Source organism: Python bivittatus, unplaced genomic scaffold, assembly GCF_059951505.1.
Source record: "Python bivittatus isolate LINGU-HERP-01145 unplaced genomic scaffold, Pbiv_v1 ctg000610_np1212, whole genome shotgun sequence".
Lineage (NCBI taxonomy): Eukaryota > Metazoa > Chordata > Lepidosauria > Squamata > Pythonidae > Python > Python bivittatus.
The window spans coordinates 36,597,492-36,624,014 of record NW_028277088.1 but is presented as its reverse complement, the minus strand read 5'-3'; the positions used below and the strand labels follow the sequence as shown (position 1 = coordinate 36,624,014).

Sequence of the window (26,523 nt, the reverse complement as noted above, 5' to 3'; positions counted from 1 at the left end):
ACTCTTAACAACTCTTGGTGGCATACAAATATCATTTACTTTCAAATTTTCTTATGTGTCTTAGATACATTTTGCATTTTCTTCTTCCCTCCTTCTTCCAAAAATAAAAGTAATGTGCAGAAACAAAGCTGCAAAATGAATATCTTTTCTGCCACCCTATCATCAGTATATTTCTTTTTTAAAGAATTTAAACCTTCTTCAGCCTTGTTAAAAACAGGCTGCAAATAAGATAAAACAATACATCAAAATAAAGAACAACTAAATATAACAAAAAACCAGAAACGTATAAACCAAAGAAACTGGTATGTCAGTGTAAACACCCTCCAGAAGAGCTCTGTCTTCAGCTTCTTAGGGAAGGTAGGCAAGGTAGGGGTAATATGATCTCAGATGGGAGGCCATTACAGAAGGCTGGCACTGAAAAACACCCCCAGGTTTCAGCTCTCTTTACCTCCTAGAATTGGGGAACAATCAGCTGCTTATCCTGATATGAACACAGCCGTTGGGCCAATTTCACTGAAGAGTTATGGTCCTGTAGTAACATAAAGGTGCCAAACATAAAGGGTTAATACCAGCACTTTAAATTGCACTCAGAAGCTAACAGGCAACCAAGGTAGGATCCATGATCCAGGTGCCATAATCTCTGAATGGCAACTGCTGGTGAGCATCGGAGCACTTTGTACCAGCCCAAAGCTTCCAGGTGGTTTTTAAAGGCAGCCCCATGTAGAGCATTTTGCAATCGTCTAGCGGGTGGCGATGAGGGCGTGAGTTATTATAGCCAGGTCTTCTCATCTCAGGTGAGGCCACAACTGGTGCACCAGCTGAAGCTGGGTGAAGACCCCCCTAGCTACAGCTTCCATCTTAAGACACAAACCTGCTCCTTCAGAGGAAGTGCCTTCCCATCTAGAGTCACCACTGGGGCCAGAAGAGAACAGTATCTATCTATCTATCTATCTATCTATCTATCTATCTATCTATCTATCTATCTATCTATCTATCTATCTATCTATCACATGTGTAAAGCCAAACTCCGGGTGGCTTACAATCCAAAAATAAAGCAATATATACAACAACAAAACACAAGAACCAGTCAAACCAAACCAAAACAAACAAAAAAACTGGTGCCACAACCACACTTCCATATTGCCACTCATTACATTCTCATCTCACTCTGATCTCACCCTATCCCTATGCTTGGGGGAAGAGCCAGGTCTTAAGGGTTTTCCTGAAGGTTAAAATGGTGGGGGCCTGTTGGATCTCAGGGGATAGAGAAGGCATGCTTCCCTGGAACCAAAAATGTCAGTGGTTAAGGGAAGGGACCCTTAAATATAAGTGGACTGAAGTAGTAAGAATGAAGAGACCCGTGTAGTGTAGTGGTTAAGATATTGGACTGGTACCAGCCCACATACTAGTTCACCATCACCCATGGAGGCTCACTGAGTAACTCTGGGCCAGTCATTTTTTCTCAGCCTAATCTACCTCTCAGGACCTTTGTTGTGGGATAAAATTGGAGGGAGTACTATGTCTGCCGCTTTGAACTCCTCTACAAAAGATGGGATACTGTATAAATCTAATGAAAGAATAAAGAAATAAAAAGGAACCTTTTAAATAAGTCATTAAACAAACATTATTGGGGTGTTTCAGTATAAGTTATTTCCTGCAGAATATAAAACTAATTCAACCCTGAGAAGGTATGTAATCTCATATTGTTGAACTAGTGATTTCTGGCAGGAGATGGATTTGTTTGGAATTCATTGAGGGATCTGTGGGATTAGATATTTTTAAAAAATGTGTATGTGTGTGTGTGTGTACACCAACAGATACTAAACATGAATTTTTTGTATAAAATTCTCAGTTTAATTAGGGCAAGTAGTTCTTCTAATAGTAGATTTAAACAGATCTAAAAAATGCAAAGAATGAACAAAATTCAGTCTCCCTAAATAAGGAGATTTACTCCTCCCTCTTAAATTTCAAATATCTCTAGGGTAGCTGATCTTCTGAATAACTGTTGGTAGTCATATGAGTTGCATCACTGAAGAAGAAAATAATTGGCTGGTGTGGGTCTTCCGGGCTGTGTGGCCGTGTTCTTGAAGTTTTGTTTCCTAACGTTTCGCCAGCACCTGTGACCGGCATCTTCAGAGTGCAGGAGCACAGACAGGAGTAGTTCTCTCTGTGCCCAGGATGATGTGACCCTTTTGTGGGTATTTATAGAGATCTGAGGGGGAAGGGGGATTGGGGGTGTGTGGGGGGTTGAGTTACTGAGTGGCTGCTTGTTTTGGTGTCAGCATCTGTGTGTATCTTCCTGGGGATTAGGCAGGGTTTTTTCTTCTATTGAATTGTTAACGAGGGGCTGCTGGGGGTGATTAGCAAGTTCATTGTGTGAACTGTTCACATGTCCTGGTGGTTGAGCTGAGTTCGTTGACCTTTTGCAGGCTGTATTTTCAGGATTGGTAGCCAGGTTTTGTTGATTTTTAGACTCTCCTCTTTTTTATTGAAACTGTGCTGGTGTTTGTGAATCTCAATGGCTTCCCGGTATAGCCTGGTATAGTGGCTGTTTTTTATTGAAACTGTGCTGGTGTTTGTGAATCTCAATGGCTTCCCGGTATAGCCTGGTATAGTGGCTGTTGGTGTTGTCCAGTATCTCTGTGTTTTCAAATAGGATTTTGTGTCCAGTGTGCTTGAGAGCATGTTCAGCTACTGCAGATTTTTCTGGTTGCTGTAGTCTGCAGTGCCTTTCGTGTTCTTTTATCCTGGTATGGATGCTGCGTTTTGTGGTCCCGATGTATACTTGCCCGCAACTGCATGGTATGCGGTATACTCCTGCGGCGGTGAGGGGATCCTCATCTCACAGCACCTCCACAGATGCTGACACCAAAACAAGCAGCCACTCAGTAACTCAACCCCCCCACACACACCCAATCCCCCCTCCCCCCCCCGATCTCTATAAATACCCACAGAAGGGTCACATCACCCTGGGCACAGAGAGAACTGCTCCTGTCTGTGCTCCTGCACTCTGAAGATGCCGGTCACAGGTGCTGGCGAAACGTTAGGAAACAAAACTTCAAGAACACGGCCACACAGCCCGGAAGACCCACACCAGCTGTCGTATGCCGGCCATGAAAGCCTTCGACAATACAAGAAAATAATTCCTCCTGGTTCCTCCAATGAAAGCCATTCCATAAAGGCCAACACAATGCTGAATTCCACTACAGTATTTGAATCTTCAAAATATGGATTGGAAAACACAGTAAGATAAGATACCTGCTTCTAGAAATTAATCCTGCAATTGACAGGAAAGAGTTTAGAAATGAGCACATCCAACTGATAGGATCAATAGATTCCAAAGAAGCAAATTAATCTTCTTATCTGATTTGCACATGGCAGAAAAATGACATATACAGTTACCCAATATTATAATAGACTGCTATCAAAGAAAGATGTAAATAGAATTTTTTCTGCTTAAAATCCATAGTACTGTTTGCAATATTAGAGCAATGATGAACATCCATGAACAGTAACATTTCAAATATGTTGAACTGTCCAGGTTCTATTGTTCTTTGATCTTTGTTTCCAAACTCACAGCGAGGAGTATTTGAATCTATGGAATAGAATTTCAATTGAAATATTTCCAATATCTATTATTGTTGTTGTTATTCTTACCTTTATGTAGAATTGGAATGTTAATAACTTATGTGTGTATATGCACACAGAGATGTTACATATAACACTGAGAGTGTCAAACTGTCAAGGCTATGCTGTGCAAATATCTTATGCACACCATTTCAGAGTCCAAGTATTATAGTGACCTTTTTAGTGGAATTCTGAAGCTGCATTGTAAAAAGCAACCAAGGCCATGACAAAGAAGTTGGCAGAGTCAGAACAAAAGCTGAATTTGTTTTAATTTAATTTAATTTAATTTAATTTAATTTAATTTAATAGATGAAGTTACTATGATTATTACCCTTCTGTCATATTAAAAATTAAAATCTTGTGATACATTTGTGGAGTGGGCTCTGGGGACTTCACCTAAGGCTTCTGGTAGTGGCATAGAGTCACAGGGCTATCTTGTCACAATTAGCTGGTAGGAATTCAAAGGTTCCCCTGCCCCCACCCCCATACCTAATGTATAGTCAGAATGCGTTCTGGAACAGTATTCCTTATTTCCCTAATGTAGCATCAAGCTAAAGTAAAAATATCATTAGGGGTTACAGGAGAGTTTCAGTGTTATCAGGTCTCTATTATACTGTAATGAAAAAAAGAATCAACCTAAGTTGCACTGAAAGATCAAGGCAATATTGTTTAATCAAATATTTTTGCATTTTCCAGGCATAAAAACAACAATTCAGAACTGTTAGGAAAACAATTTATTTCTCCCAGGAGAATAAATCTGTCCTATTGTGATTGTGATGTTATAAAACCTAATGAATGATGTTTTGGTTACAGTTGTTATGAGATTTGAATACAAGCATACATAGAGAACAAAATGCTTTCATTTAAAATACCGTATGCAAAATGACTGAGCTTGTTTAGTACTTCAAAGATATTGCTTCTCCTTGAGAACAACATTTCTATGAAGTTTATCCATAAGATCCTTCTTATACTGTGTTAGTATGCAGCTTACCATAAGAGTTATCTGCTGTGGCACGTGGAGCAACATGGAGTATCTCTAAGGCAGAGGGAAATGGGGGCTTTTATTACCAGTGCACATAAATCATAATATTCTGCCATTCCAAGCTAGATTAGACAAAGGATCTAATTCTGCTTCCAACTGTTCATCTTATGCATTGGCAACTGGTTCAGGTGGTGGGTACACTTGAATGAATGCATGGCACGTTGAGCACATCCAGTAAAAAATACCAAAGAACTAGTAAAGTATTCCTGCTGTTTAAAAGTCTTACACGAATTGTGGTACCTATAGGCACTACCCTGCCAATCCTAATTCATGAATACCAGTGCCTGTGTTGCAAAAATGGCCCCCTTGTTCACAAGAAGATAGCACTTGATTTGAGGGAGCCTGCAGTTTGCAAGAGAAAAACCTTTAGAAAAAGCAAGCAAAAAACAAAAGCCAATACAGACAGTCTGTACTCAAAGAACATAGATTGTTTATTGTTTAGGGCATGGTAGGAAATTCAGATGGGAGATCAAATGGAAAGGAGTATCAGGCAGGAGAATTTGACTGGCTAACTGACTTCATCTATGAAAAACAGCACTCTACATGGTAACTTTCTGGTCCTTATTTTTATTATGTTACATTCAATTATTGCACTCAAGTACTGGATTTATCAACTACCTGGTCTATGTGGCCCACTTTCTCAGTACTCATTGCAGTGTCTTAAATGCTCGTGATTCCCTCAGGTCAATTTAGCTGATATTTAACCAGCTGATAAATGACTGTCTGGTTCCCTAAGATGAACACTGACTTCATGTGTTATTCTTTTATTGTCTCTCTTCTCATAATAGCCCTTTTCTAAAGGTCGGATTCAATTTCCACTTTCATAAGTGTTGTAAATCACCAAGAGATTCCAAGGAAGTCAGTGTACAGTGTGAAATAAATATAAGCTATAAATTGATCTGCTTGATTTATAAGACAGATGCTTCCTTATCACTAAAAATTTTGTCAGGCATTTTAGAAAGTAACTGAAAAGATAGTAAGAAAGGGCCACCGACTATTTCCTACCAAAAGTGGGAGAACTGATGATTTAGTATAGTTAACTATATTATGAGCCTTTGGTTAAAAGCATTGAAATGAAGCCTCAGTTGAGATCTTTTCTCACAGCATTTTAATACAGGTAGACCTTGCTTAATGATTGCCCTGTTTAGTGACAGTTTGAAGTTATGAAGTTACAAAGTTATGACAGTGCTGAAAAGTAACTTTATGACCAGTCCTTGCACTTAGCACGGTCACAGCACACCCTGCAATCATGTGATTGCCATTTGGGCGCTTTGCAACTAGTGGGTGTTTATGATCATCGCAGCATCCCTTGGTCACATGATCACCATTTGCGCAGAGTCCAGTAGAGTCAATGCAAAAGCCAACAGTAAAATCGAAGTTGCAGTCACATGATGTCTTGCTTAATGACTGCAGCAGAAGTGAGGTCATAAACTCATCACAATCACTTGATGTTTCATTTAACTACCATGTCACTTAATAGCGGAGTTGCTGGTCCCAATTTTGGTTGTTAAGCGAGGACTACCTGTATTGTGCAAATGAATCAACAGGGAGAAGATAAGGATTGCTAATGAAAAAAGAATCTGCTACCTGTGAAATATATGAAAGTCTAAAGTTTCATATCCTTGTTTTTTCAAATGGTTATTTGCCACAGTGACAATGACTGAGTATCCGTTAGCTCCTCACTAGGTCCAGTCTGTGAAATATTGTGAGTTGTATGTCATTTTCTTTGGTTTTGTTTTTGACTTTTGCCATCAGGTTCTTACAGTCTGCTGCTGTCTGTCAGATTAAAAGAATACAGACATATTTTAAGAATTTCCTAAACTTTTAAAATACTTATTTAGCAGTGAATTGATAATTTTGACTCTTGCCATCAGGTTCTTACAGTCTGCTGCTGTCAGATTAAAAGAATACAGGCGTATTTTAAGAATTCCCTAGATTTTTAAAACACTTATTTAGCAGTGAATTGATGATCTGGAGATGTACCCCAAATAGGGAACCATTATAAGCCAATACTTGTGTTTTAGCCTGTCATAAGGAGCCAGTAACAAATGGCCCATGTCAAAGAGATGTCTGCTTATCAGTATGCGAAAGATGTATGGCTTCATTTCTATATGGCATCCTAGCATTATCAGGAAAACAAAGCTTGATCATCCTAACCATTGGCAATATATTTGCCAAATGTTTTGAAGAAGAATTCTGGCCAGCATTCCAGAGAATGGCTTCATTTCATATTGTATTGCCTGCTTTTAGAAGAGATCCTTACTCTGCTTTACTAGGCTCTTCACTAAAATCAGCCTTTGGAGTTAATTATAAAGCCCCCTTATGAGTTCTCTGGATAAATACATGAATTGATTTATTAAGTATAAAAAGAAAATCTTTAAGTGTTGCAAACATAAATGGTTTTTCATTATATGGAGTAAATTGAAAATGTATTTCTATCTTTTTTCCCCCTTCATTCATATCATAATAGGCTGTCTTTGATCAGTGAAATCACACATCATGGCTAATTCTCATATTACTTTTGCCTGTGGGTATGCTTTGGGATACTTGCCAAAGGCCATCTGAAACAAATTGGCAGCCACAATTTTAAACAGTAACTTTCAGCTCACATTTTTGGAGGAAGAAAATATCACCCTGAAATAGGTGGATTTCAGGCGCCAATGTGGGCTTATCTGTTACAGTGGCAGGGCTGCATAAGCCCCCTTTCTCCTTTTTGAAAGGCAAATGTTGCTGCTTTTCTCCCCTCTCAGAATGCTAAATTGTATCACCTTCCTCCCACCCGCCAGTCCAGTAATTCCATTCTGCTAGTAGTGCGGACAACTGTATGCCTAAATAAGTGAATAAAAAGAGTACCACACCACAATAAGGGATTGCTGTAAAACATCCCTCTAAATGGAAATTGCCAAAGGAATTACCAAATTCATTACTTAAAATTACCAAAGAATTCCTCAGCTTCATGGACTAAAAGTGAGGCAAAGATTGTGACCAAAATGTATTTTGAATGTTTTCTTAAAGGTTGTATAGGATTTATGAAAAAGCATTTCAAGTTTTGTTCCATAGCTTGGCCTAAAGTTCTAAAGGTTGTGCTTGTAAACCTAATTAAATATAAATGCTGCTTTGGCTGCACTCTACCTTATACTGTGGTATAGGCATACTCAAGGAATAAAGCACATCATTAGAAAACAAGGCAGTATCATCATGGATCATTCCGTAAAGGGCTAGAACAAGAGGACAAAAGAGAGAACTAGGAAAATGTTTCTCTGATTGCCGTCAATATCAATTTGTATTAATGACACTCCCAAAATAATTCTGACATCAATGTGGCTGGACTAAATAAATTTAATTGGTGAAGGCCCTTAGTTTGTCCAAGTAATACTTTCAGACAATAGGACCTGAAAGGAATTATTTTTAAAAAAGAGCCAAGGGCTTACTCTGGAGATGTGGCTCATATTTGGAGCATCCTGGAAATCAACACAACAGTTGAAGAGCCAGGGGAAGAAATAACTGCTTCCTGCTAGGCTTCCCAAAATAATGGAACTGATGATGAAGGTTTCTCACTGATTTGGTTTAAATACCTGCCATCCCAATTAGAATGCAGCTAAATTGAGAAACAATTATGTATGATTTCATTTGTTGCTTTCTTTTTCCTTATACAGGAGGTACATGCCAGAGCCCTGCTCTTCCAGCCCTGGTACGTCCTTCAGCCCCCTCCCTGCAGCCATCGTTGGATCTCAAACCCTTTCTTCCATTCCCCTTGGACACTGCCGCAGCTGTCAATCTCTTCCCCAACTTCAATGCAGTAAGTACTATAGCAAAGGTTTAATTTACAAGTCCTATACCCCCAATTAATTATTGGCAAAACAAAGAATACTTTCATACAAATGTGTACACACATAGACACAAACATGTGCATGAACAGTACACACGCAAAATGAGTAGCAGCTAGTCTCAGGAAAAATAGCAAGAAAATAAATCCATACCACAGAAGAGTAATTGTCTTCTAATTTGTATATGTCAAATTAGTTATTGGAGTAATCAGAACTAATGAAAGAACACATCTGATCCATTATTTTGAAGTAGTTAATTATAAATTAATATTTAGCAGTGTTTTCCATGGGTTCTAAATAAACACTCAAAACAAGTATTTAAATTATTTATAGTGACAAAGACATAACATAGACTGATAAATTTCTCAGCAGTAGTGTGGAAACTAATAATGTTGAATCCCTGTCTATGAGAACATTAAATAGGACTGAGCTTTCCCATGAATCACTGTATTTGTTTATTACATTCTTAAACTGCCCAGTAACTGCATTTCTTTGGTTTAATTAAGACTATAGAAGTTAATGATATCAGAACAGCACAACAGAATCACTAACTGGAATGACAACAAACCAGCAAATGGATCAGGAACAATAGGGCAGACAAAGCACTAAACCAGTTCCTAAAACTTGGGAACTAAAAAGACAAAAAGCAAAAACCCTTCACCTAATGCCCAAAAGAACATTAAGTGGGTGCCAGGTGAGTCTCCCTGAGGAAGGCATTCCACAGATAGAAGAATGTAATAAAAACCACATGTAAAACTCCTCAATGAAAGGAGGAGTATGTACTCCTCAATGTACTATCAGACATGCATTCTGAATGTGAGGAAGATAGAGTGGGCCCAGAGCCTTTTCACATAGGTGTTCCTCATACATGGAGAAGATTGCATGACCCTCCCTTCTCCTACAAAAGCACATAAGGTATCAACTATCTTTTCAAAGGAAAATCCTGGAGATGTATCGTAAAAATATATTCTACTTACATTTGGTGCTTTTTTAGGAAATGAACTCAGTTTGTAAGGATTTGCCTTATGTATGTATATGTTGAACTAAATGAGGCCTACCTGTATATCAAGAAAATCAGCACTTGGCAACATTATTCTGTCAAATTGCACTCAATTTATACTACAGTGCTGGTGTCTAGTGAAAGTCTGAAAGGTCTTTTGACCACAGATAGTGCTGTAGCTTTGAGGAGCTGGCAAAGTCTTTATGTTTATGATTCTCTGAATGCTACACAATTGGTAGAAAAGGATCTCTACTTCTAAGCATAAGTATTATAAAAGACAACAGACACCTAAGAAAAGAAGGTCTTTGGGATATGGTGGCACATGGAAACTTAAGCTGCAATAGTATTCATATTTATTTGGGATGAAATTTTACTGAACTCATTGAATTTACAATATTAAACTGCAGTTTTGTGCACAAATAGCTAAGAGTAAGGCCTCCTGAACTCAGTTGAGACTTGCTTATGAATATTCATCAATAGTGTTATCTTGTTAATTGGTGTTCCATAACTTACCAGATGGGTCCTGTTGTTAGGGAGAGGGTCACAGAAATAATAAAACTAAGTGTGTAATTGCAAAACCCATATGTTCCATATAGTTGTTTTTATTTTTTGAAAAAATAAATTGGACAGCTCTTGTATTCATTTCATGAATACTTTTGTCAGCTTTCTTCTACTTGAGTTTAATTAAGAAGCTCAATTAACTATGTAAATATAGTTGATATAGTTAACATATGCAGTTTTGTCATTATTTTGACTTTTAAGAGCTTATAAATACTTTCATTCTTGGGTTTGTTTGTTTTTTCTGCTGTCTGGGTAACACCCACATTTATATTGAGAGAAGAAAAAAAGCCCACTCAAAATCATTACCTTTGTTGAGCCTTAAATTTGCAAGGCAAGGTTTAAGCTTTAAAAATTTTAAGAGATCCTTATCATGACTATGTTTAGTATTCTCCCTTTTTTTTTAAATTCAAGCTTCTAGTCATATACTGTTCATGTTATGCATGGTAAAATGAGACAAAATAGCAGACAGCAGGTACAATAATAGTGTACAGAAATGGCATCCTGTGAGTCACTAATTAAAAAATGGCCAGAACTGGATTTTTGGTGATGCTGTTTCCATGCTTGATAGCTAGTATTCATCCTAACCTATGTTTAATGCTAGCGTTTTTGTACTATTATAAAGTAGAATAATAATATAAGGGGAAAATACATATTGCAGTAGTTCATTGGGTTGGAAAACAAAGTGTGGAACTGAACATTTAAGACACCAGAGATGCTATTTTGGATTTCTCTACTTTTTCCAACTTTCCCATAATTTATTGCCTATATTTTTGTTATATCATGAATACATTACAAAATAATTACAATTCATCCTTCTCTGCATCAGTGGGATGCTATGAAGGATAGGGATTTCATATGCAATTATTGCTGCATGCTACAAAAGGGGGACATCTCAAGGAAATGCAGAGCCCAAGCCTAAAACTCTGGGGAAAGGAAGTGATATGGCAGCCCTTCCACACAAATGCTGTGATCTAAGTCTATACATATATTCATAAATCATGAAAGCAAATTTTTAATTCTCAAATCATATTTTCTGCATTTCATATTTTCTGAAAACCCATCCTGACTCTGCTTTTCTTTGTAAGCCACCAAGAGTCATGTTGATTGCAATGACATAGAATTTTTTTTTCTTCTTCCTAGCATTTTCCCGCAAATGCAGGGTCCACTTTTTCAGAGCAACTGAATGTTGATCCATTGGTTGGGACAGGAATTTACCAACTGGCTTGTCACACGAGCCTGATGTCATGGGCTGAGAGAGAGTGACTGGCCCAAAGTCACCCAGCCAGCTTTCATGCCTAAGGCGGGAATAAAACTCACAGTCTCCTGGTTTCTGGCTTGGTGCCTTAACCACTAGACCAAACTGGCTCTCTAAAGACATAGAAATATGTTTAATAAATAAATAATTTTTGTTTAACGGAACCTACAAGTTGAAGAAGAATTATATAAAGCTCCTTAACTATTAACCTTTTTTTGTTCCTTGAGTCAATCTTTATTCTTGATGACTTCCTACAGCTGAGAGAGGGTGGCTGGCCCAAGGTCACCCAGCTGGCTTCATGCCTAAGGCAGGATTAGAACTCTCAATCTCTTGGTTTTTAGCCCAGTGTCTTTAACCACTACACCAAACTGGCGTATACATGTATAAATAGATGATAGATAGATAGATAGATAGATAGATAGATAGATAGATAGATAGATAGACCTTTTGTTTTTCTTTTCTAATGGACCAAAATAAATAGACCAATGACCAATTTTTCATTACTCAACCATAGAGTACCACCCCAAAGTCAGTTTTTCTTACAGGGTTTTACAAGGCAATTTTCCTAGAATCAATAGGGGACATTACGATAAACAATAATATTAAGATAAACAATAAATTATGACTTATATTTCTTGAGAGAATGAATCAGATAGGGAAACACAAATCTTCCTGAGTCCAAGTTTAATTGCACAAATCCATGTTTAACTGTACAAGCACATTCACTTCATTCTACAAAACAGTTTGGTTACACTTTCAGAATATTATTCAGTTCTAAGATGGTTTCTGAATGGCTGCATCAAATATCACATGCTATGGCAAATAGTACATAGACACAAGAAAGTAAGATGCAATAAATATCAACAGAATTTTTACACTGTAGCCTAGTTTTTCCTTTCATGGTAATCATGTTGAAACCTGGGTTTATATCCAATAAATTTATACTATGCTCTATCATTCTTGAATCCTGGGAAATCCCATTTTCATTGTCTCTTTCATGTTTCCATTAACATATAGTTCTATTCTAAGCAGTAAAATTTTCTTACAATTCTTACTGAGAAAAAATGACTAATATTACTCAGTAATCTGTGTTCCAAATCCTGTCTTTATTCTACTGAAATATTTATATCATCTACCACATGTCACTAGATTTCAGGACAGGATACACTAAAGCCAAACAAATAAAGCAACCTAAATTTAAAAATCTGCTTAAATTTATTACACTACTGTTTAGTGAATTTTGCTTTGTGCAATTTGATCACTGTTGGAATAGAGGTACAGACCTCTTACAGTGGTTACCATAACGAGATTTTGCTTGGCAATGTGACCTTTGTTTTCTAATGTAGTTTCCTGACATGCTAGATTATACTGAGCTCCATTTACTACCTATTTCTATGCCTCAGTTAGCTAATAGTGTTCAGTAAACACATATCTTGCCTAAGAAAGGCTAGTACATTTCTACATGTTCCTCCCTGTCTGACAAACCTTTAGGGACATGTCATATCAACTAGAACATTATCAGCCTAAGGAAAGATAGGCTGTAGGTTAGATTTGACTTAACAGGACAGTTTGACAAGGACATACTTTTTAATGTTTCTGAAGAGTTGATGTCCTTCTAAAAATGATTTTATGAAGAATTGTGCAGGCTAATAAACCTATGTGTCTGCTTTTTTTCTTCTCAAATATATCTATATACAGGAATTAATTCTCATGCAAGTATAAATCAAATACATAATTTGCAGAAATGCCTAATTCTGCAATTTTACCACTCCAGCAAGAAACTCATATAATTAACTGAAATACTTTGTCCTGCTCATTTGTACAGTTCAAAAATAAAACCAAAGAAATAATGTGTAGAAATGTCCAATTCTGCAATTAACAAAGCATCTTCTAAAAGACACATCTTTATTTTACCATGTGTCTTCCTCAAGTGAGGAGGAAGACTGGAAGGAAGGAAGAATCCTAAAAGCCAAATGCAGTACTTCCAAGCTCTGTTAGCTATGCAGAACCAACAACAGACCATACCATCCTTGCCCCAGGCTCAGCCAGCTACATTTTTTACTAACTACTGATTTTACCCATTATGTTTTCTAACTATAGAGCCCTTTTCAGTTGTGCTCACAAAAGGCAGTTTTTCCAGGAACACAAAATTGTACTGGGCATCTTAAAACAGCAATTTGAAGAGGCCAAGAAATCAGTGTTCTCAGCTCCCTGTAAATGGCAGGAGTGGCTCCTGTTGAAAAAAAAGTTAGTTGTCTATCCAACATTTACTTCTATGAGGTCATACCAGGAAATAGTGTCAGCTTCTTCAACCCATTCACCATTGTGGGTCAAACCAGTCCTGTGGACTAGAAACTAAGCATCCTCCCAACTTTCCTATCCATCCAGTATTTTATGGACCTATGTTGTACCTTGACCCTTCTCTCCATCAGTCCTCTCATTTACCCACTTATCCACCCCCTTCAAACACTTCCCTTATGGGGAAAAGAGTAGTACAAAGCTACCTTGTATCCTGGATTCCTGCTGACATAGAGGGCAATTGCAATACCTGATAGACTGGGTATATCATGAAGGATAAATCAACTTAGGATGGTATGGATGACTACATCTCTACACTGATTGCCAATTTCCACCAATACTACCTGATTAAGCCATTCTCTCGTCTGACAGAGAAGGGAACTGTTAATAGGAGAGTGATATCATGGCCTTGTATTAAGAGTCAGCCTCAAGAACCAAGCACAGTACTCTTGTACAAACTAGGAGCTTTATTCATCCATTCCTTGAGAATGCCATCATCTGGAGGTAAAACATCAGAAGACAAAGAGGAATACAAGCGTTCACTTACCCTAAAAGACAGATGAGCCAGATAGATTACTCAGAAGTAATCTTCTAAGAGAAACCAGATCTGATCAGGGCCAGCTGTGCTCAGTTGGGGTTAGAAACTTCTAATATTTAAGGGCAACCTGACAAAGTAGTTGGGACAACGTTGACCTGTAAGACCTGTTTTGACTTCCAGCTTATTGAGCAACTTGCCAGTGGAATCCCTGGTATTTGAGTTTAGCTTGTCTATGAGTTTTCCCATTTGTTTACCACTCTACTGGTCTTTTGTTGAGTTTACTGTTAGTGTTGTGACAGCAGATGAATGATCCTTTGTGGGATCTACTTGGCTATTTGTTATTTAACTTTAATCTTGAGATCTACCAGTTTTGGCCACAAGCAAAACAGTGGTTTAGCTATAAGATACTTTTGAGCATATACTCAGCCCAGGAATTTATGTCAAATTCCTAATATCAAACCCATGATCACAAAGTTTGAAAATCTACTTCTAGTTTTATCCAAAACATTTTCTTTCAGTTATCAAGTATGAAGGGAAAAAACTCTTTGTTTATATTATTAGGCAATAAGTAGTCAAAAACACCTGCTGTTTTGCTGCAAATAATCCAGAGATCTACTGAATAGAACTCAATGGATCTTCTGTCACCCAGGAATTAGAGAATAGATGTTGTGTTATTATAATAGAGACTGAAAACAGAGGTGGACTAGGTGATTAGAGCTACTGAGGAGGTTGTGGTTATCCTCAGGGTTCTCAGATTAACATCAAATGGAAATCACGGGATGAGTGATACTAATAAAATGGCTGTAGGGATAATGTGAGTCATGAGATACCTTGCATAGCAGCAGTTGAAGTAACTTTTAATGATTCTCTCATCTGATTGCATTAAGTAGAGTTTTATGAAGCATTATATAAAAACAGCATGCTAATTAGCAATCTGCTTAGCAGAACATTTGTAGGTGCTATGTACTTAATTGTAGAGTGCATGTATACCCTCAAGTCATATGTTGAAAGGAATGTTAACAACTCAGTCATTTAAGCTGTAAATAGCTCTGTGAAAGCCCTAAAGAAGACCATGGGTTCAATAAGAGTGTATCTAATTTTTTAAAAAGGTTTTATAAATTCTACATCTGAACTGATCTCTTTGTATGAAAGTGAAGCACCAGCCACTTTTTAAAAATTTTCATAATATCATTGAAGCATGTGTGTGTGTGAATATTAATTTGAGATGGGGAAGAGGAGTTACATTTCACATTTGCAAGCTGCTATGATAGCTAACATTCCACTCTATTTATTTGCAAAGTCAGATATTTAATGTGCAAATATTTTCTTATATATAGCAGTTATAATTTTCATATCAAAACCAAGCTGATATGCATTTTCAATTAATGTCTTCCAATGCAAAAATTTTAACTCATCCCATATAGTCTTGTGGAAATAGGTCCTGCGTAGAGCCCACCTCATTCAACTAGCAAGACACAGAGAGCTAATTAGACATAATACTGAATCATTGGAAAGTACTATGAGAATGAGCATAGCCCCAGGTTTCTGCTTTCCTTGTTTGATCAGTATCTGGAGAGAATTTTAAATCATTTAAATTTAAATGAAAAAAAGATCAAGAATTTTCTCTTAATTATTAGTCAATGCAATTTTTTTGAAATTGCAGAAAGTGGAAAGTGGTTTCAGTCTATTTCCTTGTTTCAGCTTCCAGTGACTTTTCCCCACTTGAAGAGGTGGGAACCTATTAAGTGGTCAATTATTGGAAGCCATAGGATCTTAGGAGTTTCCGTGGATTTTTCCAGGTAGCATTCATACTCTGGAACATGGGGTTGACTTAGGTTATTGACATCATTATACCAAAACCTCCAGAGTCACTTCCTCGTGAGATGGATTGTGGCTAAATTTGAAATATAAATAAATAAATAAATAAATGTCATTTTCCACTTTACAAAGCTAAATTAGCTTCTTATATCTTTTGAGCAGAGGACAATGCACCAAGGTTGGCTTGAATGCAGGTGGAAGGCTTGTATTCAATACATTCAAACATGGGTAAGAAATTGTTATCATTAGTACTCTGTGATAGGAGGGTAGCAAAGGAAGAATTGTTTTCCAAGTCTCTTATATCTCACATTGTTATTTGTCTAGGAGTGCTGTTTGGGCCAGTGAAGAGTTTGATTTGCTTTACTCTTTTACTGACTTTTATACTTTTAACAATACTGAAATCTATTCAGAGAATGCTTATAATGACACAGCAAAAATTTAATTAATTAATAAATAAGGAGATATGGTGTTCTTTTCATGAATAAAAAGGAATTACATCCATGTATTGTTGCTTCTGAGAACTTAATTAAGTGAAAAAAAATAGGTATTCTTCTTCTGAAATAGGAATGTTGTTTTAACTATCATTTTGTGAAGTCAAGAGCTGGCAACCTATTTTGCAGACCTTGATATACCCAATTGCAGACCTTGATACACCCTGAAATTACAATGCCAACATTCAGGAGCAAAATGGGTGAATTTTAGCTATTCATTTTTGCCATAAAAAGTTATATTAAAGCTGTAAATTCGTGTGCTAAGCTTCTACAATGCAAAAGAATCATTTCCAGGCTTAAATTATCTACATACTACTAGCTGTCGTGTGTGTTTGTTTGCTCACCTTCAATTGGGTGAAATGGTGCATTATAGGGCAACAGTTTTTCAACCAAGATATCTCAAATGGGCTAACTTACAGAATGCGTCCAAAATCTGGGAGCCATTACTCCCATGGGATTGAAATTTGGGAAAGTTGTTGTTGCTGCAAGTCAACACAGTCATGTGATCCTCCTTTCCAACACTTTCCAACACAGCGCAGTCATGTGATCCTCCTTACCAACACTTCCTGACAGCTTCCCAGAAGTCAATGGGGAAGGTGTCAGGAAGTCTTAACTCAATCATGGGAGAGTGTGTGGGTGGGGGAGATTTACCAGGGAGGGAGGGAGGGAAGGGGCAAGGCAAGGCAAGGCAAGGCAGAGGAAGGAAGGAAGGAGGAAGGATCAGGAAGGAAGGGAAGGGAAGGGAGGAACAAGAAGGGAAGGAAGAAGGAGGGAGGGAACAGGACCAGAATATTTGCAGGATCACTTTTCCTTGCAGGTATCTGCCCATCCTGCTAGGATAGATAGGATGGGCGGATTCCACATGTCCTCCTTTAAATATTGTCACCTGATGGGACCTCAGAGGTGAGCCTTCTCAGTGGCCAACCCAGCTCTTTGGAATAGTTTCCTGCTTAAAATCTAAGGGATCCCTACTGTTTTAGCCTTCTGGAAGGCTGTGAAAACTTGGCTCTTACCCCAAGCATTGGGCTAGGATAGAGATTGAGCTGGGAGGCTGTTTGGTCTGGTACCTGGTAGGAAGGGTGGTTTTGGTTTTATCTCTGTTTTTATTGTTGTGAACTGCCTAGGATCATTATATGAGATAGCCAGCCATATACATCCTGTAAGTAAGTAAATAAATAAATAAACCCACTTTTCAGTTGTGAACACAAAGTTGCTCATCTTTATGAAAAAAGACTTACTTGACTTACTTATTTGAACTGTTATTTGTTATTTGTAACGCTCTGTAATTAACCAGATCATTTAATGAAAGCTTAAATAATTTTTAAAAAAGGAGTAAAGAAGTCTACCACACTAAACTGAAGTTATATAAACATTTTTTTTAAGGAGGTCAGCCAGCATTTGAACTTAATGTTTTTTTTTTAAATGGGCTTTACACATTGTGCTAAATGCTTTGCTACAGATACTGAATAAAGAAAAAGACATTGAAAAGTAACTAATAAAAGTCAATCCTTATCAAATATTTGATGACTATTAGTTTTCTTCTGTTAATTTAAGCAATTATGTTTGGTAGGCCCAGGGAAATTCCAATTATTCCATTTTCAAATGTGGGATTGTATTATAGATAAGAGAGCAGTTTGGTGTAGTGGTTAAGGCATCGGGCTAGCAACCAGGATACCATGAGTTCTAGTTCCGCCTACGCAAAAAGCCAGCTGGGCGACCTTGGGCAGGTCACTTTCTCTCAGCCCTAGGAAGGAGGCAATGGCAAGCCACTTCTGAAAAACCTTGCCAACAAAACTGCAAGGACTTGTCCAGGCAGTCTCCGAGAATTGGATATGATTGAACGGATTAAAAAAAAAATGTAGATAAAGGGCTGGTGTATCATGAATTAGGATTCTGTGAAAAAGGAAACTGGAGGAGTTCAGGTCACTTTAAATGAAAAGGAATATGCAAATAAAATATCCCCATTACAATCTTCCTAGGATAACTGAAGCCTTCTGCATGCTCAGCATGTGTGAACTTGTTCCTTGTTTTCAATAACTACTAGTCTCATTGACTCTTGACTATCTCCTTAAATACAGCTGCTATGGACCAAAAAAGAAGAGAGATATTGACCTCTGTCCATATCTGGGATGTTCAAATGTAGCAGTTTAGCTAGTTTGTTTCTCAGAATGCTGGACTATATGTGCTATTGACCTGATACAGCAAGATTCTTCTTATGTTCTAATGAGTAGTTCTGATGGCTAATGAAAAGACAAAGAGGAAATGAGGTAAAATTGACCTACTGGTCATAATAGTAAGTCTGCTTATTATTAAGAGAGAGCTAATTTGCCTTAGCTTTATGCAAAAACATTGCATGTTTTGAGATACTATGTACTCAGCTGTGAAGTCATCTCTTGAAGAACTGCTGACTGCAAGAGGCATGTCCTGAATATTGCTGATTTCCCATTGTGGGTGGTTGAGTGACTGTTTCTTGCTAAGTAAACAGAGGTTGCTGCAGAGGTCATGAGAAGAATATAAGTCAGCCAGTTTCCAGGGAGTTAGGCTACTCTGAACAGAGACAGCTAACTGGGAATGGAATTCAGCTGGAGAATTAAGCTGAAGGCCTCTAACAGATATTCTCTCAACGTTGACAGTGTGTACTTGGCTAGCCCTTCTGTTGGTGGTACCTTAAGAATCAGCAGCAAAAAATGAATGGGCATCCAGCACAACTTGAAATGTTTGTAGTGTGTCTTTATTTCTGTCTGTAATCAGTTGGGCATATATTTATTTGCAGGAAGTATAAGATTTTAACAGTATTTTAAGAAAAGAGGGATTAAAGAAATGAGGGACTAAGGAAATAAGAGAGAAGGAAGATTTTTCAGGTCAAATGTATCGAAGAAAACAATTAGAGTCTAGTTGCGTGAAAAAGAGTTTCAGATTTAGCAGGTAAATATATGGAATATCTTCCATTTGGATTTGGATTAACTTGGCAAAGTGTCTGTTATGGATGTCATAGATCATTGTTTGGCTTTGGTCTGATCACCCACCAAGAGGGTAACATAAAAACTATGCTTCTTTATCAGTGAAAGACATATCACAAGGTTAGGACAGAATATACGTACACACAGTGGTCATTATGTTTATTCCTAAACTCAAACATTCATTCAGAGGAATCTTGTCCAAACCCTTCAGGAAAAAAAAGTGAGTTGAAAACCCCAACATACATGGACTTTGGCTTTAAAAGGAATGTTGGTCATAATGTTAGGATTTATGAATATCGGGTTGTTGGGTTTTTTTACATTATTTTTATATATATAATAAAAAAATACATTCAAAGAAAAAACAGTAAATGTGAAAAAGCAAAAAAGAAAAGGAAAAGAAGAGACAAAGAAAAAAGGAGATAAAAAAATAAAGGAACAGAACAGAAAACATGAAAAAAATATAAAGAAGTGGCTTCCAATCTTCCTCTTGGCAGTTATACATACAATTCTAATCAAACCTCTCTCTCTAAGATTACATCATAATTCCCTTCTTTCTATAATCTATTCTTTCTAATCATCAAAACTATAAATCACAGAATCATTTTCTTTTTTATGCAAAAAGTCCATAAGGGGTTCCCAGTCACTGATGAATGTCAAGAATGACCTTTCTCTAATCAAAAAAAGGTTTGGCCATCTAAGCAAGATCTGTCAATTTTACCAGCCATTCCTCCATCGTGGGTAATGCTGAATCTTTCCATCTTTGTGCATATAATAATTTCACCAGAATAATCATATATTGAAATAATCTTCCATGACTCTTTTCTAACTGTGTATCCATCAGTCCTAAAAGGAAAAGCTCTGGCTTCAATTGAATATTAATCTTTAAAATCCTCTGTATCAATGTGTGTATTTGAATCCAATTTTTTTTTTAGCTTTTTTACATGTCCACCAAGCATGATAGAATGTCCCTTCTTGTTGTTCACATTTCCAACATACATTTGGAATGCCTTTATACATTCTAGATAATTACTGTGGTGTCATGTATCAACAATACATCATTTTATAAAAATTCTGTTTAAGATCATAACATAATGTAAATTTCAACCCCTTTGACCACATATTTTCCCATCGATCCATCTGTATATTATAACCAAAATCCGTAGCCCACTTTATCATACATTTTTTTAACCTGTTCTTCCATTTTCTTCCAGATTTCATCAAAAGTCTATACATTTTAGCAGCAGGTACACAACTGTGCTTCAAATTCTATCTTACTTTGCTCCATACCATAATTCTTTTTATCCATTTTAAATCTTTCTGATAACTGTAAATGGGAAAACCATTGACATCTATGTCCTTCTGCCATTAGTTGCTTTCTTGATTTAATTTTATATTCCCCTTGGTGATTCTCCAATAATTCCTGGTATGCTAACCATTTTTCTTTGTTATTTCTCTTTTGTAACATGCTTCTAGTGCTAAGAACCATAGAGGTATTTTTGGGCACAGCCTGGGTTTATATCTATTCAATATTCTCAGTATGGCATGTCTAATAAAATGGTTTTTAAAATCCACATTAACTTTAACTTTATCATACCATAAATATCCATGCCATCCGAACCTCAGGTTGTGCTTTCTAACCCTAAAAGTCTTTTGTTTTTCAGCAACACCCATTCTTTCATCCAAACCAAACAACAAGCTGAATTATTGAAACAATAATTTCAAATCTGATAAACCTAATCTTCCTCTTTCCTTTGCATCTTGTAACACTTTGTATTTAACTCGTGGTTTTTTCCCCTTGCCATTTAATTTTAGATATATCTTTTTACCATTGCTTGAATGGTATATCGGTTGTCAAAATAGGTATTGTCTGAAACAAAAGCATCATTCTAGGCAAAACACTCATTTTTATCACAGAAATTCTCCCCAACTGTGACAGTTTTAATTTCTCCCATCAGAACATGTCCTTCTTAATTTTATTCCATGTTTTAACATAATTATTTTGAAATAACATACAATTCATATTTGTCATAATAATGTCCATGTATTTTACTTTTTTCTCAATCTTAAAACTAGTTTTCTCCATCAGTTCTGTTTGATCTTCTATTTTCATATTTTTTAACATCTTTATCTTCTGATTATTAATCTTAAAACCTGCTAGCAGTCCTTTAATTTTCCCACTAATGTTTCTATTCTCTCTAATGGATCCTCCAAAACTACCATCAGGTCATCAGCAAATGCTCTTAACTTATACGTTTTTTTTAAACCTTTACTCCCATGATTCTCTCATCTTGTCTTATGTCTCTATTCAGTATTTCAAGAACTAAAATGAACAAGAGTGGAGACAGTGGACATCTTTGTCTTGTCCTTTTTTGAATGTCACAAGGTTTTGTTAGTTCTTCATTAACAATTATTCGAGATTTTTGTGAGGTATAAATTGATCTTAACCATTTAATAAAATTATCTCCAAAATTATCTTCCAGAACTGTAAACAAGAAAATCCAGTTCAAATTATTAACGGCCTTCTCTGCATCTAAGAACAATGCAGCTTGTTTTTCATTGTGTTGCTCCAAATATTCCAGAATATCCAACACATTTCTAATATTATCTTATAATTGTTAAGTAAAAACCCACATTGATCTTCATGAATAAAATCCTACAGAATTATTCTCAACCTTTCAGCCAAAATCATTGTAAACAACTTATGGCCATTATTCAGTAAAGATATTGGTCAATAATTTCTTATTAAAGTCAAGTTTTGGGCTTCTTTAGGTATTAATGCTATATTGGCCTCTTTCCAGCTGTTAGAATCATTCTATTCTGTAAAATAATATTCACTGTTGTACAGGCTATAAAAGTTCATCCTCAAAACATTTATAATAGGAGGCTGGCAGATCATTTGGACCAGATGCCTTTCCTGTTTTAGTCTTTTTAATAACTTCCCTTATTGTTATAGGTCCATTGAACATTTGTCTATGATTCTTTGTAATATTCACATATTGGGTTATTTTTTCTGATTCTTTTGCTTTTTACATGTGCTAGCAGCCATGGAACAGTGGGAAGTAAGATTAACTAGTTCTCAGTAAGTTGTAGCATCCTATGTAATCTTTTTCTCTGTACTCAATGTCCCGTGGGCACTCATTTTGCATGCAAAACATTCCTGGAGAATTAATTAAATGAAGTGCTCTTCAAATTTGTCAACTCTTGATGAGCGAAAATGCTTAAAATACATTTTAATAAAGCATTTATGTAATGTATTAATCAGCTGAAGTTTACAGCTTTTGTCTTAATGGAGCTGGGCTAGAAATGATCAGTTGTTATTTTATTCTTTACAGTCTTTACTGCATGGCATAATAAGCATCACTTTTTGAATCTGCTGTTTAAATATGGAGGTAGCTATTAACCTGTTCTTAAAAAGCACCAATTAGTCAAAAGTAATCACTTCAAGAAATGACTTAATTGCCATAGACAGAAATGGTGAAGGAATGAAAATTGGAATGGGGGAGGATTGTGGGAAGTCACAGTGTCTTGTCAACAGATACATTGTTTTTCATCCAAAACGTATTCATGCTTTATTAAAAAAGGAAGAAATTTTATTTTGGCTTTACAATTTAATATGCATAAATAATTGTTTATGATTTTCTTAAAACCCAGTTGCAATATCTTAAAAATTCTTATTGCTATGAACAACAAGAGGGCTCTTCTTATTCAAGAATTTATCACTAAGGGAGCAAGTAGGTACTGAACAATTCAGAAAACCTGCTGTGAATGTTCAAGATGTTTGAAAATTATGTTTGGTCTTAATTTAAACTGATTTTTGCTTCCTGAAGTAATGTGCAGATAAAAACTCAGGTAACTTTTCAGTTTCACAAATGTTGTAGTATTTGTTGTTGTTGTTGTTTTGGTTTTTTTTAAGGGACAATAAAATGCATATTTTATCATAAAATGTGTAGAAAAATGTGCATTTAGCAATAAGATTCAATAAAATGCAAAAGTCTGTTTTGAATGATTATGTGTCATGAAGTTGTTTTACTCCTAGCAACCAGATAGATTTTCTCCATGATGATCTATTCTTAACCTGAACTTTCAAGTCTCCCAATGGTACACTCATTGCCACTGTAACTGAGTCCATCCACCTTGCTGTTGGTCATCCTCTTCTCCTCTTTCCTTTCACCTTTCCCAGCTTTAGAGCCTTCTCTAGAGAGCTGAGTTTTCACATAATGTGTGTGAAGGTGGATAATTTGAGCCTGGTCATTTGTGCCTTGAGTGAGAACTCTGAATTGATTTGTTTGATGATCCATTTGTATATTTTCTTGGCTGTCCATGGTATTCTCAGGAGTCTTCTCCAACACCAAAGTTCAAAGGTGTCAATACTCTTCCTGTCCTGCTTCTTTAAAGTCCAACTTTTGCTTCCATAGAGTATCACAGGGAATATCATGGCTTGCACGATTCTGATCTTTGTAGTATAGACATATCACAGCATTTGAATACCTTTTCCAAGGCCTTCATGGCAGCTGTAACAATTTTAGGATAATATTAGTATAGTATTATACTATTATATAGTAAGTATTATAGATTATATAGTAAGTATTTTATGTATTGTTTTCAGAAATGGGAGGTTAATGGAAGGATGGGACAGAATGGATTTACAAATGACCATAAATATATATTTATTTTATTTCAAGCATTTATATGTTGTTTTTCAATAAACAAACTGTAGAGGTGATGTACAAAATATATACAGTACACTATGTGTGTTTGTGTATTGAGGGGCTATGTAACATTTAAAACAGAATTGCGCAGTACTTACAGACCAGGGCTACTTTGTTTCAGGTCTGGCTAGTCAGTTCATCAACCAAAGTATTTGTAAGGGACACAGATCTTGATTCAGTGAATCAAAGCAGGTCAATGATTGATTAGATACATAGTGTCTAGTGTTGGTTACTCTGACCTGGGGCAATAAAGCCAAAAGTCCTGGAACCCTAGCTTGACCTGATACCAGCTATTAGGCAACTCAGAAGGAATTCCAGTTCATGGATATGGCTGTCATGTGGAATAAACCCTTCTAGGGTTTGTATGAGGTAGCCTAGGCCAACCTTTTCCAAACTGGCACTCACCAGAAGTGTTGGATTACAACCCAAATAATTATCAGTGTTCATGCTGGGAGGGGACTAGTGGTGTATGATAATGTTATGGAACATTGCTGGGAAGAGTTGCCCTGGGGTTATCCAGGACAATCACAGAGCTAATTGGGTGGAAATATTCTTTTATTCAAATTTGGATTTGGATTTTATTTAATTCATATTATATGGCCACTTTGCCACATCTTATCAGCCTGCTGAAACAACAACAAATGCACCAGATTCCTATAAGTCACTTGCAATTCTCATGCTGTTATCAGTATTTCATTACTTTAATGTGGTGGCTCCAGCTGAGCACAATAATATGAAATTGGTGAAGTATGGGGGCCAAGAAACAATTTCTCTTTCTCCTCACCCTTTTCTCCTTTTCTCCTTCTCGCACTTTTTAGTTCTCATACTGTATCTATACACTGGCACACAGTATGACTTCCTCAACTACCTACAGTGAAGGAGATAGCATCCCTAACTTACATTTTCTTTTGTATCTGAAGAATGCATAAAAGATTTGAGGTTCTTCTCTTCCCACTATTTAGAGCCATAGTTGTCTGAGCTGCCAAGTGATACATACTTTGGAACTCAGTCATGGATTTTTTCCTGGTGTGATTTTAGAAAAATATTTCTGCACTGCCCATTCAATCTCTGTCTAAATTAATTTATCATCCTCTCATTATTTTCAAATATTAAACATTATCCCAATAGATCACAGGTCAAATAAGCACAGCAGGACATGGACATACATGTGCAATAAAGGTGAGATTTAAAATTCAAGTTGTAGTGCATAGTTTCCTGAATATTTGAAATAGTAATCAAATGATGATACCTAAGTACAAAATAGCACCAGTTCTGAAATTTGCATGTATATAAATTGCTGTTTGGATGGATGGATTGGTATATGGGTCAGTGGATGGATGTGGGGCCTGATTCTTATATTTGCACTTTCATAAAAATGCACTTTCCATAAAAATGACCTGTATAATTGATTTTGATAATGAACAATTAATTTCAGGTATTGGTTACCCATTTTTAGATTGTATTCAGAATATGCTTCAGTATTGTATTCTCCCTCCCCCTTCTCTAGACATATACGTACAATTTAAATATATGTTCAATAATTCATTTTGCAGCAATTCTAGTTATGTTGTAAGTTTCATAATTAGTGTTTTTAAAGTAGATTTTTATCATTAAAGATATTTATCAGTTGACAACAGTGAAAATAGTATATATTAGCATGCACTCTATCTGAAACAGCCTGGACATGAAGTATCAGAGATTGAGATACAATTTTATTCTACAGAATCACTGAGAGATGGATATCTCTGTGCTGCTCCATCCTTTTTTCAATTACTGCACACATTTGGAATATTCAAAACATGTGGGAACCTGATAAAATGACTGCCATGTGGTGTCCATTCACAAAATAATGCCATGCAGGGAACATGATCATTTTTAAGCACTGATTTATTAAAATGGTATCTGCTGTGCTTGTAATATCCCCCACCCCCACTCTCCTCCCCTCAGCTGGATGTTCCTATTACCCCTACAAACCCTTGTCAGTTTTCTGGACAAATGTCATACATCCAACCAAATGTGCAGGTTGAAATTTTCTACACTTACACATTCTTGGAAATGAAGATGATGCTGGAGGCCATTCAGCTTTATTGTAAGAGCTGGGGCTGCTCAGGAGCAACAACTTATTCCCAGATAGACCATCTGCTCAGGAAACTCTCCACACAACAGTGTCCTCTTGCTTGCTGCCCAACAGCAGTGTTTCTACAGGAAAAAAAGTTGAAAGTCAGACTTAAGCTTCAGGAGCAGTGGGGCCTGAGTCGGTCTTACCACTGGGGTTAAGGTTGTAAGAAGTGTCTTAAGTCTCTTCGTGCTGCCTTTGCATCACAGAGGGAGAGCTGTCTGTATCCTTTGGAAGCTTGAGTCAGTCTCACACAAAGAAACAGGAGCTTTCTAATCTCC

The 26,523-nt window shown here is 36.6% G+C and overlaps 1 protein-coding gene across 2 annotated transcripts in view; it reads left to right on the top strand.

Annotated features, from left to right (window-relative positions):
• ZNF385D (zinc finger protein 385D) overlaps window positions 1-26,523 on the top strand; it is a 210,229-nt gene that overhangs the window by 28,191 nt on the left and 155,515 nt on the right. For both annotated transcript variants that reach the window (XR_015797895.1, XM_088150779.1), the window contains exon 2: window positions 8,326-8,468. Coding sequence is in view for 1 of the 2 variants with exons in the window: in XM_088150779.1 (XP_088006905.1) it covers window positions 8,326-8,468 (143 nt within the window). In the remaining variant the exon portion in view is untranslated. The remainder of the gene's footprint in view (window positions 1-8,325; window positions 8,469-26,523) is intronic.